This window comes from Oryctolagus cuniculus, chromosome 1 (assembly GCF_051225735.1).
Source record: "Oryctolagus cuniculus isolate XC-2025 breed Fujian yellow rabbit chromosome 1, ASM5122573v1, whole genome shotgun sequence".
NCBI lineage: Eukaryota > Metazoa > Chordata > Mammalia > Lagomorpha > Leporidae > Oryctolagus > Oryctolagus cuniculus.
In genome coordinates, this window is record NC_142867.1 from 67183975 (window position 1) to 67201452 (window position 17478).

At 51.6% G+C, this 17478-nt stretch overlaps 1 protein-coding gene across 7 annotated transcripts in view; it reads left to right on the plus strand.

Moving 5' to 3' along the window:
• The window catches only part of UVRAG (UV radiation resistance associated), a 327227-nt gene extending 310663 nt beyond the window's left edge, over positions 1 to 16564 (plus strand). For 6 of the 7 annotated variants that reach the window (XR_016232752.1, XM_017344617.4, XM_002708684.6 and 3 more), the window contains one exon: positions 14705 to 16564. Coding sequence is in view for 5 of the 7 variants with exons in the window: in XM_017344617.4 (XP_017200106.3) it covers positions 14705 to 15407 (703 nt within the window). In the remaining 2 variants the exon portion in view is untranslated. The remainder of the gene's footprint in view (positions 1 to 14704) is intronic. The other variant, XR_016232751.1, reaches the window with a different exon arrangement.
• The last annotated feature ends 914 nt before the right edge of the window (positions 16565 to 17478 follow it).

Sequence of the window (17478 nt, forward strand, 5' to 3'; positions counted from 1 at the left end):
ACTAAAAAGAACTGTACAAAGCATTAGTACGTGTTATATATTTGACAGTTCATTCATTTACCATCTCCTCTGCCTGCAGCACTATTTAAGAGATGGGCAAAGAGTCAGAGTGTGAGATTTGCCCTGCCTTTGCCTGGATGACAGTTGTTTAGTTTATCATCTAAATGAATAGATAAGATGAATTAAATATTTTGAAGGACATGACTTGCAAACATATTCCTATATTCTCTCTCTCTCTCTCTCTCTCTCTCTCATTTGGGACTTAGAATCTGAGCTCCAGCTTTAATGGACAGTCAGCTGCAGTGATGGAGGTCAACCTTGAGCTGATCTTACGGCCCCAGTGGGCCACTTTTAAAGAGACTGAATCCGTCTCAGTGACGTTAGTGAGGCTGGTGCGCTGGAAAGCGTCCTTGGCTCGTCAGCTACATGCAGATTCCTTCTCATGTTGAATACTGGGGAAAGCAACTGTGGCTTTATATAAGGTCATCTCACTTTAGTAGTAAAATTTCCCAATCTGCTGAGCTAGTCTTCCATTCCTTTTTGTAAATTGAAATAATCAAGTCCAATGGATTTAAAGAGAAGTAAAAGAAGAAAATATCTAAGAACTTTGGCACGTTTTAAGAGAAAAAATTTAGGATTTATTTATTTATTATTTGAAAGGCAGAGTGACAGAGATCTTCCATCCATTGGTTCACTCCCCAGATGGCTACAACGGCCAGGGCTGGGCTAGGCCAACACCAAGAGCTTCATCAGGGTCTCCCAAATGGGTGGCAGGGGCCCAAGTACCTGGGCCATCATCCGCTGCCTTCCTAGGTGCATCAGGGAGCTGCATCAGAAATGGAGCAGCCTGGGTGTGCTCCAGCACTCTGATATGTGATGCTGGCATCGCAAGCAGCAGCTTAAAGCTCTGCACCACAACAATAAGAAAACAATTTTTCAATAAATCTAGAATCAGTGAGCCAACCTACTTTCTTTACAATCAGAGTGTGTGATATGCTAGTTCTGCTTTTAAGCCAAACCATTTCTCTTTGAAAATGAGGCAGAACCCAGCATTAAAAATTCCAAAAAAATCTCCCCCCTTCCCTTCCCTCCATCATGCATATCCTGAATTCAGAGCTGATTGTCAGGTGACCCCGGGGGACGCTGGTTTGAAGTTGAGGTCAAGGAGCCTTGTCTTTGGGCCATCCAGAGTGCTGCCCGGGGTGGCTCCCAGGCTGGCACCCGGGAGGGAAAGGCAAGTCTCCTCTGAAATAAGTGAAGGAGAAAGCTTTATGGGCGCATTGACACTAAGACGACGATTTCAGAAGGAGCCTCCAGGAACCATCTTCTGGCCTCCAGACGGGAACACGCCAGGCATGGGTATCTGCAGGATTTTAAAAGACCCTGGGGGACCAGGCTTCTCCCATAACTCACTGCAGAGTTTAAACACCCTCACTTCAGGAAATTCTTCCCTCGGTTTAACTCATAGGCCCCCTCCTGCGGTTAACACCCATTTCCGCTTTCTGCTGTCTCCAGTCAGGATGGGGAACAGCTGGCCGACGTCTTTTGTGCGTTGACCCTCCGCTGTGCGGAGCCCCACAGCCACCACCAGCCACTGAGGCTTTGAACCACACTGAAATCTCTTCGCTCTCTGTTTTTCTTTGCGTCGTACATATCTCTGTTTATGCCTTTTAATTATAAAATCATATACGTTCAATGAGTAGAATTTGCAAGTTATAAAAACAGGCCAGAGAGGGGAAAACAATCACCCCACAATCCAAGGACAGAAGCCACTGTTGTGTTGTCAGTTTCCTAGGTATTTCATACGCGAGAGATCATACCAGCTGCACCAGTGCTGTTCAGTAGGAACACAGTGTGAGTCAGGTATACAAATTCATATTTTCTGGCAGCCATGTTAAAAAATGGTTAAAGGAAACAAGTAAGTTCATTTTAATAGCATATCTTATAACCCAAATAAAATCCAAATTACATATCTAAAATAATATCTCGTTCACTTGTGATCAACATTTTAAAAATTACTAGTAAGATATATTCCCTTGTTTCATACTACCCCTTCTAAATCCAGTGTATATTTTATCTTCACAACACATCTCGAGTCAGTCTAGTCATGTTTCAAGCTCTAGGAACCAGTAACCAGTTACTAGTGGCTACAGTTCTAGACAGCATAGTTACATAGTCTACTTTTTTGTATAATATCACATATTAAGCATTTTGCTGATGCTATTTAAAAATTTGAGCATCATTTTTAATGGCTATATAGTATTTCTTCCTTTCAATTTACTATATCTCTGAACGGTTTTGTCTTTGCCTTTTTATATTAACTGAATATTTCTCAATGCATTGCCAAATAATTAAATTTTTCTTTTTGGATGTAACTGATTAAACTCATTTATTTTTAAAACAGAGATATTCACTGAGAATCAGCAGTGTTATCTGTACTGTAAAATTGGAAGATGGATTAGAGGATTTCAAGAAAGGAAGGACAAGCCCTCCCCCGCCAATACTCTTTCCAAGACTTGACTACACAGCCAGACCATACACATACAGTGGTTCATTCTGCCTGGAATGCGCTTCTCTCATTTCTTACTGCACCCACCCCCGCGCGCACACACACACACACACACACACACGTGGGCGCACACACGCTCTGCCTGGTTGATCCCCACTTATCCTTCAGGGCACCAGTCAGATATAGCTTCCTCTGATGAGTCTTCCAGCTTCTCCATTGTACTAGACAAAATGTGTACTGCACATAAAGCACCGTGGCATTTACTGTCTGTATTCTCAACTATCGTGGAAACTCCTTAACGATAGGAGGCTGATTTTCTAGACACTCCCTTATTCCTGGAGGCTCACAGACAGGCAGGCAGTAAGTGTAGATTTCAATAATGTCTCCCAGAGCATGTGTGGAGACGCAGGTGGAGCATCAGATGGCAGAGTAATGAAAACTGTAGCTGTTCCGAGTGAGAGGGATCACTTCAGATTGCTGTGCTGAAAGAAGGCTCGGGGGCGGAGGCGGCGCTGCAGGTGGCTTGTGGAAGATGGGTGTACCTACATGTGGGGGCAGGGAATCCGCAGAAAAGCTACGTAGGCACTCTCCACTGAAAAGCCAGCGTCTCTCGGGAGAGATTCTTCAGCACCTGTTAGTAAGTGGCACTCGATAAGCACCCTTTGGAGCTGATGCACTGTACTAGTTTCAAGAAGGCTTAAAGATAGGATCTTTGCCCATCAAAAGCTGGCGGGTTTGCAGCATTGTTCAGACCTGGGACGTTAAGCATAAAGCAGTTACGTGGGGAAGAAAGAAATGATCACCAGCTGCTGGCATATGATGTTTGGGTTCAGGCCCAATTTGACATAATTCCCTGGAGTTGTTAAAGATCTTTTGATATGATGCTGGTCAGCAATCCATAGTAAGGTCCCTCATGAGGGCGGATAGCAAATGGGCCTGTCCCTGCAGACGAGAAACTCCTCCCGAGCGCTTTGGAAGCACTGCCCGGTCCATTCCTGTCACCTCGCAGCAGCCCTGAGAACTGGGACTCACTTTCCTCTTTCATCTCGCAGATGGATGAACTGAGGAGCTGAGGGGTTAACATAACTTGAAGGTGACATAGACACCACGTGGGGGCTGAGATTTTAGCCTCTGCAGGACAGCTTTGGAACCCCTGCTTTAACCATCATACGGCACAGCCTCGCGTAACTATGCTAAGAATAAAGTGTTTTCCAGAAGGGATCACTTAGCGTCTGGCAGCTCCAGCAAAGGAAGCCCAGGATCACGGGCTTCTCCTGGTTCTCCTCACCGCTGTCCGACAGCTCCTCCTTATCTCACCGTAGACTCCTCTCCCTCGCCCTCGTCATAAAAAGCTGCAGGTCCTGAACGCGCAGCCCTCGGCCCTCTTCTCTCTGTTTATTTTTAGTGTTGATCTTTTCCAATACCAAACCTGTATTCAGACTGCCCCCGTACGTCTTCGAGCACTATTTCCCTTCCTGTCTCCTGTCCCAGTCACCCTAATCCTCAGTCTTCCGTGCTCCGTCTCCGCACACGGGACCTCCATCCCTTGTGCCGGACTAGCCAGGGAGCCAGGCATGACCCTTGGTTCCCCCTTCCCTCTCACCCCTGTATCCAACCCTTGCAACTCCCGACTGCTTTCCCTCACTTTGTTTGTTTGGCTGTATCTGCATTCCCATTTCAGCCACAGCCCCATCATTTCCCTGCTTGTGCACGGCCACTCTGGGCCCCTTCCACTCTGTTCCCCAGCTGTGGCCAGCGTGCACTGTAAGTCAGTCTCGCTCCTTGGCTCATCCACGCATGCCCACACACACACACACACACACACACACACACCCTTGCTCGAAACACATGAATGACTTAATGACAGCAGAGATCCTGAGGGCTTTGCATAGCCCAGACTGTTTTCTTCTCCAGCTTCATCTCCTACCAGCCACTGCTCACTGACCTCTGGGGTCCTCAGATACAGGGTCTTTCCCTGCTGTTGCTTCCCCCGGAAGAGACCCGCCCAGCAGCCCACACGTCACCTGCTGAAGAGCTCTGCTAGCCCTTCGAACCTTGGCCTTTGCTGGCCACTTGTCTGTCGCCAGCCCTTTCAGGCCGCGTGCTTTCCTGTGGAGTTTGTGTTACAGGTTGTCCTTTCACAGGCAGGTCTGATTCTACTTCCCATCCTGCTCCCTGCTAATGCTCCGGGGAAAGCAGCAGAGGGTGGCCCAAGTGCCTGGGCCCCTGCACCCACGTGGGAGACCCAGAAGAAGCTCCTGGCTTCGGCCTGGCCCAGCCCTGGTCATTCCACCTATTTAGGAAATGAACCCGTGGATGGAAAATCTCTCTCTGTCTGTCCTCCCTCTCTGTAATTCTGCCTTTCAAATAAGTCTTTAAAAAAAAAAAAAAAAAAAAAAGATGTATTTGTTCACTCATTCATTCAAAAGGGTGAGAGAGAGAGAGAGAGAGAGAGAGAGATCTTCTGACTCCCCAAATGGTACCAACAGACATTGCTGAATTAGGTCAAATCCAACAGCCAGAAGCCACGTGGGTGCAAGGACCCGGGTGTTTGAGTCATCATCTGCTGCTTTCGCAGGCACAGTAGCAAGAAGCTAGATCAGAAGCAGAGGAGCTGGGACTCAAACCAGCAGGTACCCCAAGCTGCAGCTTAGCACACTGTACCACCACGCGGGCCCCTTGTTCTGTTTTGTGTGTAATTTTGGCCGTAAAGAGCTGATTGCTCCCAGGTCTTGAGCGCCATCCTGACCCTCCAAGGGGTCCCCAGGTATCATTCCCGGTGTCTCTTCCCTGTTCCTGACAGGTTTTCTTGTATGCTGTTAGTTATGCTCTATAAATGGCATCAAGATGTGCTGTCTCGTTTCGACAGACCGTTTTACAGTCTCATAATGTCAACTGTGATCGCAATGCGTGCGTGTGATGAATTCTTAACGTGAAAGCTGATGAGGGAAGTGGTTGACTTGGCCCCTCCCAGTCCCCACACCCCCCATTTGTCTCTCTGGAGAATCACTTGGTACCGCCCACTCCACGGAGCTGTGCCATGAGACTGAGCTGGCCCCCAGGTGAGCCTGGGAGCCCTTACATCACACAGCCCGGGCAACTGGATCCTCGCTTGCTTATTTTGTCCTGTGCCTGTGGAACTTTCTCTTTCACAGGTTCATCTTTCCATCACGACTCAGCTTAAATAAAATCTGAAGGCTCCCTTGTTCCGTTACACCTTTTTATGCTCTGTTTTTATTTAGTCAGACTTTGGCAGGACCCCTTCCTAGCTGAGCCCGAGGGAGGGTGGCCGCTGGCCCAGGTTTCAGTGCGTGCTTCGGACCCAGGCTGATTTCTATTTTTATTTTGTTCTGTGTTTTTGCTAACATGCAGCACAGAGATCAAGCACTTACACTTATTTTGAGAGGGCCCGCCCGTGGCCAGGAGCCTGGCGTCCTTAAAACTCTTAGCCCGCCGCTGCCTCCTGGGAGATAAGCTCTCACTGCTCGGTTCGCTTTCCCCTAGGTGCTCTGTGCTTCTGCTGGATCCGAGAGAGAGAAATCCCAGCCTCAGCTGGATTTTGAAAGAGGATAGTAGCCTGATTTATGGAGGTTGTTGTTTTGCAAAAACTAACTTTATGTCATAATTCCTGAGCTGCCAAAAGCCGTAGCTCCACCTCAGCTGCACCCTGGCAACCTGCTTTTGGCACTCCGTGCAGGCCTGTCGCTGTGCTGCATTATTTAAGCAGTGATCTTTAAGAAGGTGAGAAACCATTATTGCTGTTTAGCACAGTTGACATGATATTGGCGCAGGGTCGCACCTAGCGTTTCAAACATTTCTAGTGGCCGTAAACCAACTTAAACAGCTCCGTGCTGAGCTCTCCCTGCCATGAGGTCATAGCTTGCAGCAAGGGGGGAGAGAGAGAAGAAGATCAAATGTTGTTTAAAAGGGCCTGTGTGTGTGTGTGTGTGTGTGTGTGTTTCTCTTGAAATATTCTTACTCCATTGAGTTGTGGCTGTAGATGTTGGCCAGGGTCCAGGCAAGGAGGATTTAGTGTGTTGCCCAGCTGTGATAGAGTCATGTGCCTCCAAGGAGCTGTGCTGCGGGGAGGGAAGGACTCGTATCTGAGGCTGTGAACTGAACTCTTCCCCAGCGCTCTGCAGCGTGAGACCCGGCTGCAGACAGCACAAGGGAATCTGAAAGAGAAAAGGGGCCGGGGCGGTTGCGCACAGTTCAGACTCTCTTGATGTGGGAAATCTGTACCTTGCTTTCCTGACTTCACTTTCCCCTCGGTTTCCACATTTACGTCACCTCATGGCAGAATGTATTTCTCTTCCTAACTGATGCTCAGAGTGCCTGGCGGTATAAGTCCTTGCAAGCTGACGGAGTACAGACCGTGTAGGCAGGAGGACAAAAGGAGGAGGTCAAGCCCCTCCTAAGAGGTACTCTCCTGATTCTCAGCCCCCGCCCCTGGAAGACAAGCAGAGGTCAAACGTAGGCGTTTGATAAGGTATCGAAAAGCAGAAGGGCCCTGGGGGCCAGGAGAGAGAAGGAAACTGACATTCATTTGGTCACACTGGCTTGGCTAAATCCTAGCTTTCTATCCAGCGTCTTTGTGACCTTGGCCAAATTACCTGCCCACTGTGCCATCGTTTCTTCATCTGTAAAATGAGGCGATGTCTGTAATCCTTTATAGAGATGTTAGGAGGATTCAGTGAGGCCGTGTGAAAGCACCTTACACAGTGCCTCGCCCACGCACGGCAGGTGTTGGGGTGTCGGGTAAGCTGCCACTTCGGACACCTGTATCCCTTGTCACCATGCCTGGGTGCAGGTCCTGCCTCTGCTTCCAGTCCAGCTGCCTGCTCGTGTGTGCCCCGGGAGGCAGCAGGTGATGGCAAGAGGGCTGTGGGGTGGGAGACCCAGATGGAGTGCCAGACCCCTGGCTTTTGCTCACTCACTGACTCCTTCTGTCTCTTCCTTTCAAATAAATAATCAGGTATTGTGAATTTTTTTTTTAAGATTTTATTTGTTTGAGAGGCAAAGTCACAGAGAGGAGAGACAGAGAAAGAAGTCTTCCATTCTCTGGTTCACTCCCCAAATGGCATCAATATCCAGAGCTGCGCCGATCCGAAGCCAGGAGCCAGGCGCTTCCTCCAGGTCTCCCTCGTGGGTGCAGGAGCCCAAGGACTTGGACCATCTTCTGCTGCTTTCCCAGGCCATAGCAGAGAACTAGATAGAAAGAGGAGCAGCCGGGACTTGAATTGGCACCCATATGGGATGCTGGCACCGCAGGCAGAGGCTTAGCCTACAACGCCACAGCACTAGCCCCTGGCTTTATTTTTTTTTTTAAATTTAAAATCATTGTCAGTTGCAGTTGTTTTATTATTAATGACTTATGGAGTGCCTACTCTACGCACTGAGAATGTTTGGCCTTTTAACCCTTACTGCAGTGACTGTTAACTCCACAGATGTTTTAGGGAGGGGGCACCTGAAGGGTGAAGTCTGGGACACTACACATCGGGGTGGGGGTGTGGGAATCCCATTCTGAATCAGTGCTTTTGTACCGTGTCTTTTCTCAGGCTCTCTTCTCACTGGGCAGGCTGTGGCTTCATGCAGTAAAAGCAAGAGACAGAGGAAGAGGAGAGGGCAGTGGCGGGGCAAGGATGGTCACAGAGAGCGAGCTGGGTTCTGCTGATTCCCAGGGTGGCTCCACGGCAGTGCTTCTGTAGCCCAGTTTGACATGCAAGTGCCCAGCGTGTTCCCATTCATTTAGGTTAGGAAATAGAGAAGTGCTCCCTCTTTGAAAAATCCCCCCTCCCTGAGGCTAAATTCACACAGAACAGTGAGGAACCAGGGGTTTGCAGACAACTGGAATGTACCACCAAGTGTTCCAGAAAGTTCTGCCAGTCGCCCAGCAGTTGGGCAACAAAGGTGTCTGGAGCATTTCTACTTTTCCGCAGCCTCCCCTACCCCAGGCCCCCAAGGCAACAACGGAAATAGTGAATGATGTTTCCCTCTGGGCAGAATAAACCTCTGGGCCCATTTGGTACTTTGCTCCAGAACTCTTTTCCACTGGCCTTCATTTTGTTTTTGCTTCTTGCAGTGGGCTGGGTGAGGTCAGAAGCCGAGAGGCGGGTGGGTGGAGAGTTGTTTGTTCCTGCCTGAAGCAGCCTGCTAGCTGGAGCAAACAGGAGAGGGCAGGAGACCTGGGTTTCAGTCCGTCCGCTGCCACCTTTTACCCTGTGTTCCTTTTCAAGGCACGACCTCAGCTTCTCCTTGGTCAGATGGGGGAAGGGCTTCTACAATGAGCAGCCCGCGCAAGCTAATACGACAGCAGCCGCAGCGACAGTTGCTGCTGCCGTCAGGATGTGTGCCAGGCGTTCCGCCAAGGAGTTCAAGTGCATCATTCTAGGTCATCCTCACCCCAGTGTCATGATCTGTTTTACAAAGCGGAACACTTCCCACAGTAGATGGTGATCTCGACCTGAAGTTGTAGCTCTGCGCACATGGACTCAAAGCGGCAGGTCTCTAAGGCTCCTTTCCCCAGGCCGCCATCTCCAGCTAGAGCCGAAGAGATAAGAGAAGGTAACTGGCCGCGGTCAATAAGCACTCTCAGACCCAGAAAGAAATGAATCACTTCGTGCAGAGAGCTCCGAGAAAACGTGCTCCAAAGCCAGATGTAAGCCAGACAGTCCCCCTTGACCCTTACACGCCAAGCCACTTGGCTTCTCCCTCGTCCTGCAATTATTTGTGACCCTAGGAAATCCTTTTTTACTCACAGCACAAGGTTTATTATTAAGTAATTTACAGTCCCTGATGTGGTTCAGTTATTCAACAGTTTATGCCATGTTTCACTAAACTATGGCCTAGTAAATTTGCAATTATGGGTTGTTGTTTTTTTCATAAATTCTTTTTAATTGTAGCATTAAACCCTGGATATCATGTTTCCAGATTGTACCTAAGCCAAGCGGGAGGAGACACCACTGAGGAGAAAGGCTCAGGAGGAGGGTGTGTGCGGTGGACTGCGGGGCTGCCCGATTGCCTGATTCTCGGGCTGTGGACCCCCAGTCTAGTGCCGGGAACACACAGGGCCTCTGGGGGAGAGTGGAGGTGCAGCCACACTTCCCCAAGCACCCACTATCTTGTAGTTGTTTTTGAAGAGTAGAAACTGTAAGTTTTCATTCCAGCGTAAATGAGTACTGATTTCATTTGGGGAATAAGTTGTTTAAAATCCTTTAAAAATCAGTCAAATAATGAGTAAGTCTGAGGTCCAGCGCCTTCACCTGAAGGCATCCTGAAGCCAGACCGTAAGCAGCCAGGAAGAACTTTGGAACCTTCTGAGCGCCCCTCCTTTTTGATCTATCATTTGCCGTGCTAATTGCACCTCTCACTTTTAGGTAATACTAGAGCTGAAATTCTCTTTTTTGTTGGCTTGTACTAAAATACCTAATGAGGAATCCTTTTTGAGACCTTCTATTAGAAATGAAGACCAAAGATGGTGTATTAAAAACGTGTGAGTGTGTTTTTACACAGACCTGCTCTCAGCAGTCTGCTTTTATAGTGAAACGAGGGAATAATTAGGTAAATTATGATATTGCATCCAGTGGAGCAGCATTTAGAACTGTTTCCCAAGAAGCTTTAATTACATACGCAGCAGGGTACAGAATCATGCATGTATACCACAAACACAACTTTAAATTTTTTAACAAAATGTACACACATAAAATCAAAGTTAATAGTAGTTACTTAATGGATAATAGACCTGTGAGTTGCTTTATTTTTATATAGTTTATACTTTTAACTTTTCTGTGAGTATAAATTATTGAAGTTAAAAAATGCATGCATGTAATGACATATTAATGTAATCACTTAATACTTCAGCTATTTGGAGCTTAGCTATCTTGAAAATCTGGAATGTAGTGAAGATCCTGGAAGTGATTTGAAGATTAATTCTGAGCAGTCAAAACCAATGTTATAAAATCTACAGGATAAAGCCCATTACGCCCATGACATCTCCTCGCCCACCTCTCAGATTTTGTCAGCCCCTAATCTGCACACAGTTCTCAGGATACCTGCTTTCTAGGAACACAACAAGGGGCCAGGCTGTGGCATAGTGGGCTAAGCCTCCACCTGCAGCGCCAGCATCCCATACGGGCGCTGGTTCATGTCTGGCTGCTCCACATCCGATCCAGCTCTCTGCTATGGCTTGAGGAAGCAGCAGAAGATGGCCCAAGTGCTTGGGCCAAGTGGGAGACCCAGAGGAAGCTCCTGGCTCCTGGCTTCGGATTAGCTCAGCTCAGTTCCTGCTGTTGCGGCCATTTGGCGAGTGAACCAGTGGCTGGCTGGAGGGTTTTTCTGTCTGTCTCTCCCTCTCTCTGTCTAAAACTCTGCCTCTCAAATAAAAAGATAAAATCTTAAAAAAAAAAAAAAAAAAGAAGAAGAAGAAGAATACAACAAGCCAGCAGCAAATATTTACAAAAGAGCGGAGGAGAGGAGCCGGCTGGCAAAGGAGAGCACACAGCAGGAGCCCCACGGACCTCACGGCAGCCCCGGGTCCTGAGGCGCAGGGCTGCTCAGAGCCCTTCGTCTCCTCACTGTGTCATCGCTGAGCAACACATGTTCAAGTCCATTGTCCAGTGTTGCTGAGAAAATAGCTTTTTTTAAATCAACTTTTTAAAATTGTAACAAAGGCTTCAATAAGAGTTTTTGAAAAGTTTGCTCTCGCATAACTAAAAATGGGAAGCAAAAGACAAAACAATAAAAGAATAAACCTTAGCTATATAGACTTCTTTTTTGTCTATCCAAAATATCTCATTCTCGTAGCATTCTTAAAAGAGAATGTTTTATTGTAATTTTCCAATTTGTATCTAATACTGTTCTTACCTGAGTTCTCATAAAAATTTAAACAGACTGGAGAGTAGGGTCACAAAATCAGGATATCAGAATATATCCAAAGGGCCAGCTTTGTGGTGCAGTGGGTTAGGCCACCACTTGCCAATGCTGGCATCCTACATGATCCTGGCTGCTCTACTTCCAGTGCAGCTCCTGCTAACATGCTTGGAAAAGTAACAGAAGATGGCCGAAGTACCTGGGCCCCTGCTACCCACTTGGGAGACCCAGATGGAATTCCAGGCTCTTGGCTTCAGCCTGGCCCAGCCCTGACCTTTGCAATCATCTGGGGAATGAACCAGCAGATGGAAGATCTCTCTCTCTCTCTCTCTCTCTCTCTGTCTCTCCCCATAACTCCACCTTTCAAATAAAGAAATCGTTTTTAAAAACAAGAAAGAAAATCCAGGTCTCCACCTCTCAGAGCCATAGAATACATGTGCAAAATATCCCTGAGCTTGGATAGAGCCTGTGGGTGAGTGAGAAGGCCTGTGTGATGGCATTTAGCTTGGTGTGTGCCGTGTGGTTGGCCCTGAGCAGAGGTTAGTTGAGGTTCAATGTGATGTTCCCATCTGGGACTAGCAGCGCGAGCTCGGGAGTCAGACCGAATCTAACGCAGAGGTTTCTCTGGGGGTCTTCGGCCTGAACAAACTCCGTGACCCGCGCACCTGCCTACCAGGCAGATGAAGGGTTCTGTGTGTAGAGCCCCTTCTGCGGCGCTCAGAACGTCGTGGCTCTGCCCGTTGTCCGGGGCGCAGGGCTTACTCCTCTGTGCACAGCTGAGAGCTTTCCAGAGGCGCAGAGTCTGTGATGGCTGCAGAAATGCCTTTTTCGCCGGCGTCAGAAGCCCTGCTGGGTACGCCCAGGCCTGCTCCCCATGCTCCTGGCTGCTGGCCCTCCAGGATCCCAGCCGAGCAGCAGAGCAGGACGCCTGGGGGAGGGGAGGGGACGGCAGCCCCTGGGGGAGGAGGGAGTATCACGTCCCTCTCCCTTCACAGCCACTCCCCTGGCCAGCGCTGCCCACACCCCTCCCACCGGGCCGTGGGGGCTCGGGCTCGCTCCCCCTGCGTAGGGCAAACCGTGCTGGTGCCGGTGCTGGCGCTGTTTGGCTGGGATTACCTGGTCAGCCTGCCAGGTCACTTAGAGAGGGACACTGCCGTCCACAGTAGTAGACTGCAGACAACAAGGAGGCCAGATGTGTAGCTCAGCCCGTTCCTGTGAGTTTCATGGAAACCTGCGTTTGTTGTTGCTGTTTGGGAACTAAGAACGGTAATCTACTGGTCTGCGTGCAACCCAGTGACCACCCTCATATGAAATTTGACGGTCCCATGGACTAGAATCCCTGTGGTGGCTTTTCCCAAGGCTAAGGCTTGCCTGGGTATCTGAGCCCACAGGTGTGATCAGGAAACATGGCAGCTGCGTGGCGGACTCGAGGCCGAGGGCTCCGCGGCAGGACGCCTAGGTCCCTTCTCTGGTGCGCAGCACTTGCTCTTCCTGCAGCTCGGACGCGCGTTATTCCTGCGAGAGTGGAAGCTCCTGGGAGGCAGGCCTGCTGTGTCCCTTCCCACGGCCTTGGCCTCTTGGCCTCCCATGAGGCCTGTTTGCCGAGTGTGTCAAGTTTCAGGCCCGCCCCTGCTCCTGCCTGCAGCCCACTTGCAAGCCCCTTAACTTCTCTGGGCGAGTTTCCGCGTCTGAAGAGCGCAGGCCAGCCGGGTCTGGCGCTTGTGCCCCCAGTGCTCCGGGCCCCAGTCTGTTCATACAGTCAGGCTGAGATGCACCGACGCCATCTTCGTCTAGCAAGACCTCTGGCTTAGCCAGCGGCGTCTGTGCCGTGACCACCGTCTACTGCCCCGCACTGACGATTATTTATTATCGCAGACGTGTGTACTCGTGCACACCGACTTTCTGGACAGGCTTTCTGTTGGGACCAAGTAGAACGATGAATGTAAAATTACATCAGAAACTATACGGCTCTGTCTAGCTGAATGGGGACTGTGACTGCCGGCCCACAGACGTCTTCCTGGAAAGTTAACTTGGCCTCAAGGAAGGCACTGAACAGAAAGTGTCGTGAAACATGCGTGGCCGGCCTTCCAAAGGAGAAGTCATGGCCTGAGTTAATTTTTCATTAAAATAAATAAATAAATAAAGGCCCCTGACCCTCCCACCCCGGGTCTCCAATACAAGGGGGTTTGGGTCTCGGGAAGGGGAAGGTCGTGGCCCGTGGAGTCGCAAGTGACAGGCGTGGGCCTGGCCCTGCCATTGCCTCATTGCCTGGTGGAGTTATTGAACTTCCCGGCCAAATGCTTTGTGGGAACCAACTAGGAACTAAGTATGAAAGCAGAGACTGAGAACGCGGTAGCCCTCTAACGTAAGACGTTCACTGCATTTCTCCTGTTTTTCTTTCTTTCCACAAGGAATCCATCCAATGCCTTCCCACCTTCCCCATGTGCTGTGCTTTCTGTCCCCTGCCTGCCCCGCCCCTCACCCCCCACCCCTCCGGCACACTTCTCTAACAGCACTGCACTTTGCATATTGGGCCTCGCCTGGCTCACCTTGGGTGTTTTGTTTTGTTTTTTTGTGGGTTTTTTTTTTTTTTTTTTTTTTGGCAGGCAGAGTGAACAGTGAGAGAGGTCTTCCTTTTGCCGTTGGTTCACCCTCCAATGGCCGCCGCGGCCGGCACGCTGCGGCCGGCGCACCGCGCTGATCCGAAGGCAGGAGCCAGGTGCTTCTCCTGGTCTCCCATGGGGTGCAGGGCCCAAGCACCTGGGCCATCCTCCACTGCACTCCCTGGCCACAGCAGGGAGCTAGCCTGGAAGAGGGGCAACCAGGACAGAATCCGGCGCCCCGACCTGGACTAGAACCCAGTATGCCGGCGCCACAAGGCGGAGGATTAGCCTAGTGAGCCACGGCGCCGGCCTCACCTTGGTTCTTACCCTCAGACGCTAATGTTCTCTCCTGTCTTTGGATCCTCGAGGGCTTCCCGAGCTCTGCAGTGGAAAGTAACTTCTTGGGGACCCGCTCCGTGGCTCACTTGGTTAATCCTCCGCCTGTGGCGCTGGCATCCCATATGGGCGCTGGTTCTAGTCCTGGTTGCTCCTCTTCCAGTCCAGGTCCTTGGGCCCTGCACCCGCATGGGAGACCAGGAAGAAGCACCTGGCTCCTGGCTTCTGATTGGTGCAGCTCCAGCCGTAGCGGCCATTTTGGGGGTGAACCAACGGAAGGAAGACCTTTCTCTCTCTCTCTCTCTCTCTGTCTCTCACTGTATGTAACTCTACCTGTCAAATAATTTTTTTAAAAAAAAGTAACTTCTCGTTTCTGTTTGTCTCCTAGCGACAGGCATCACACCTCCAGTGCCATCCCTGTTCCAAAGAGACAGAGCCCCGCGTTTGGGAGTGCAGATGGAGGCTTCTCCGGGGCAGTTCCGTCCGCAGACAAAGGGCACCGCAGACGGGCCAGCTCTGAGAACGAGAGACTCCAGTACAAAACCCCGCCCCCCAGCTACAACTCGGCGCTGGCCCAGCCCGCGGCCGCCGCCCCCGCCAGGGCAGAGGCCGAGAGGAAGGCGGCAGCACTGTCCTCCTCCTTGGACACCTCCTTGGACTTCTCCAAAGAAAGCAAGAAAAAAGGGGCCGACTTGGGGGACAGCTTGAATGGAGGCCCCGTGGACCTGAACACTGGCCAGGAGCGAGGAGAGGGCCTCCCTGGGCACCCCGCCGCAGTGAACGGCACCGCGCTGGCCGGCGAGCAGGCCGGCCCCGCCGCCGCGCAGCTTTCTGGTGAGTTCCACCCGGCCTCGGAGGCCGAGCTCCGCTGCGCTGTGGAGCAGGCGGAGGAGATCATCGGGCTGGAAGCCACGGGGTTCGGCGCGGGCCACCAGCTGGAAGCGTTTCAGTGCATCCCCGTGGACAGCGCCGTGGCGGTGGAGTGTGACGAGCAGGTCCTGGGAGAGTTTGAAGAGTTCTCCCGCAGGATCTACGCACTGAACGAAAACGTCTCCAGCTTCCGCCGGCCGCGCAGGAGCTCGGACAAGTGAGCTGAGGGCCGCCGCGGGGCCAGCGCAGAGGCGCTGCCTGCGCCGAGGCTAAGCTGCGCTCGCCCCCGTGGTGGTTCTGCCACGGCTGGATGTGAGTGCAGCCCGTTCCGGAGCCGCGGGCTGGCTGAGCGCGGCGGGACTCGGGTCAGAGCTCACTTGCAAGGCCGGCCTTCCTGGCCCCACGCTTGTTTGAAGGCAAGAGCCACCCTCTGGTCGGAAGAGCTGCTCGCTCGGGTCCCTGTCCAGGTAGCCGTCTGCGTTTGAGTTACACTTGTGCGTATCCTCAGAGGGAAGATGATAATATATAAATAATATAATAACTCACCGTTCCTTCCTCACGAGCGCTGGCCGTCGCTGTAGTTCATAAACCGCTGGGGACATGGACTACGCAGCGATAGGTTTCTGCTATCTACTGCAGCGTCTGTGGTTGGTGGGGAAGAAGTGCAGTGGTCTCGGCCCCGGGCCCCTCTCCCCGTCCCCACTCCCCTGTCCCCTCTCCCCTGTCCCCACTCCAGCCGTAGCCCACCCGTGGACCGCACTGCGGCCCCTGCCTGCCCAGGGGCTGGGCTGTGCGGCCTGAGGCCTGAGCGTGTCAGGCTCACTGGTTCTCTGACCCCGTCGTCCCGACGGTCCATCTCTTCTGGTCAGCCATGACCTTCTACTTGCCCTGCCGGACCCGGGACCCAGGCCTTGCATTGGCTGGAAAGCTTGCCTCTGGCGGACCCTAGCGTCCCGCAGTCAGAGGCCAGCCACGTCCCTGGGGGCCGACGTCCTCGTGTGGACAGATGCCGTGGGCAAAAGCAGGCCGTGCTTCCTGGCGGTGCACTCACACTCGGCAGGCAGAAATTCCTGTATGTAAATCCCATGTTAATTTATTAAATTGCGGCAGAAGGAAGACACTGTGGAGCGAGAAGCGGGCGCCTTGGGTGGATTCAGACTTGATGAGGCGTGGACTGCGATTGGATGTGTGTGCAGTTTTCATAAATATTAAATTATGTTTTTGAATTCCAGTTGTCATTCCTGCATTCAGATCTCATTTGCTGTTGCTTTATACATTATGTACCCAAGGACATTGCCTCAGGGTTGCAAACTCTTTAAGGAAAATGTATCTATATATCCATGTATTATATAGAATAAACATTGATTACTTCACTTGACCTGACTCTGCCTTTCTGAAATTCCTCTCGCACCGCCGTCTCCTGTGCCATCATGACAGGACTAGCCTGAACAAAACCCCACGGGAGCTCGGGCCGTGGGCCACCTCTGAGTGTACACAGCGTGTGAGGCAGCGCAGGCAGCCGTGTCCGGTAGCAGAACTGGTCCTACCTAGCAACTCAACTCACCCCTCTCATCAGCGGTTTCCCGTCGTCCAGGCGTTCCTGAGCCCCGTTCTAATTCATAGCTACCTGTGGAGCGGAGTAGTTCCTGCTGCCATTTTCCACGCAGGGAACTCAGAACTACTGCACAGCACACAGACCCAGCTGCCCGGCCACTGAAGCTCTCCCTGGGTGGCGAGGCCATCTTCTTCCACGTGCAGAGCTGGGACGGTTCCCACCTGGAACGGCAGCTGCTTTGCCACGTGTGTTCCTTCGCAGACACTCGCAGAGGGCAGGGGGAGAGGCCATCGGGGATCCACAGCGTGCTGTGGGGGCCTCCAGGGAAGCACCAGCTTACCACAGAAAAGTTTGGAAGGCCGGTGTTGGTGTAAAGACAGTGGAAGGTGAGCCACACCCCGGTGCTGGGTGACTGCCCCAGACACAGGGGTGGCCCTGCCCACCACGCCAGCCTCGAGCCGGGCACGTTCAGTTGCAGGCCTGCAGCCTGGCTCGGGCCCCATACAGAGCTCTCGAGGGTATGACAGTCATGTCAGCTTCCACAGCACCGGCCGGAGGTCAGGGGGCGGAGCCTGCGGCTGGGGGGCCAGGGCTGGAGCTGGGGGCTGGGGACTGCATCTGTCAGGCTCCCCTCGTGGAGGCCCTGATTCTGGCCTCTCTGGCTTTCAGTGCACAGAGCCGGGGCCCTGCCCTTGAGTGTGCGCTAACCAGTAGTTCCCTGGACATTGGCTTGACCC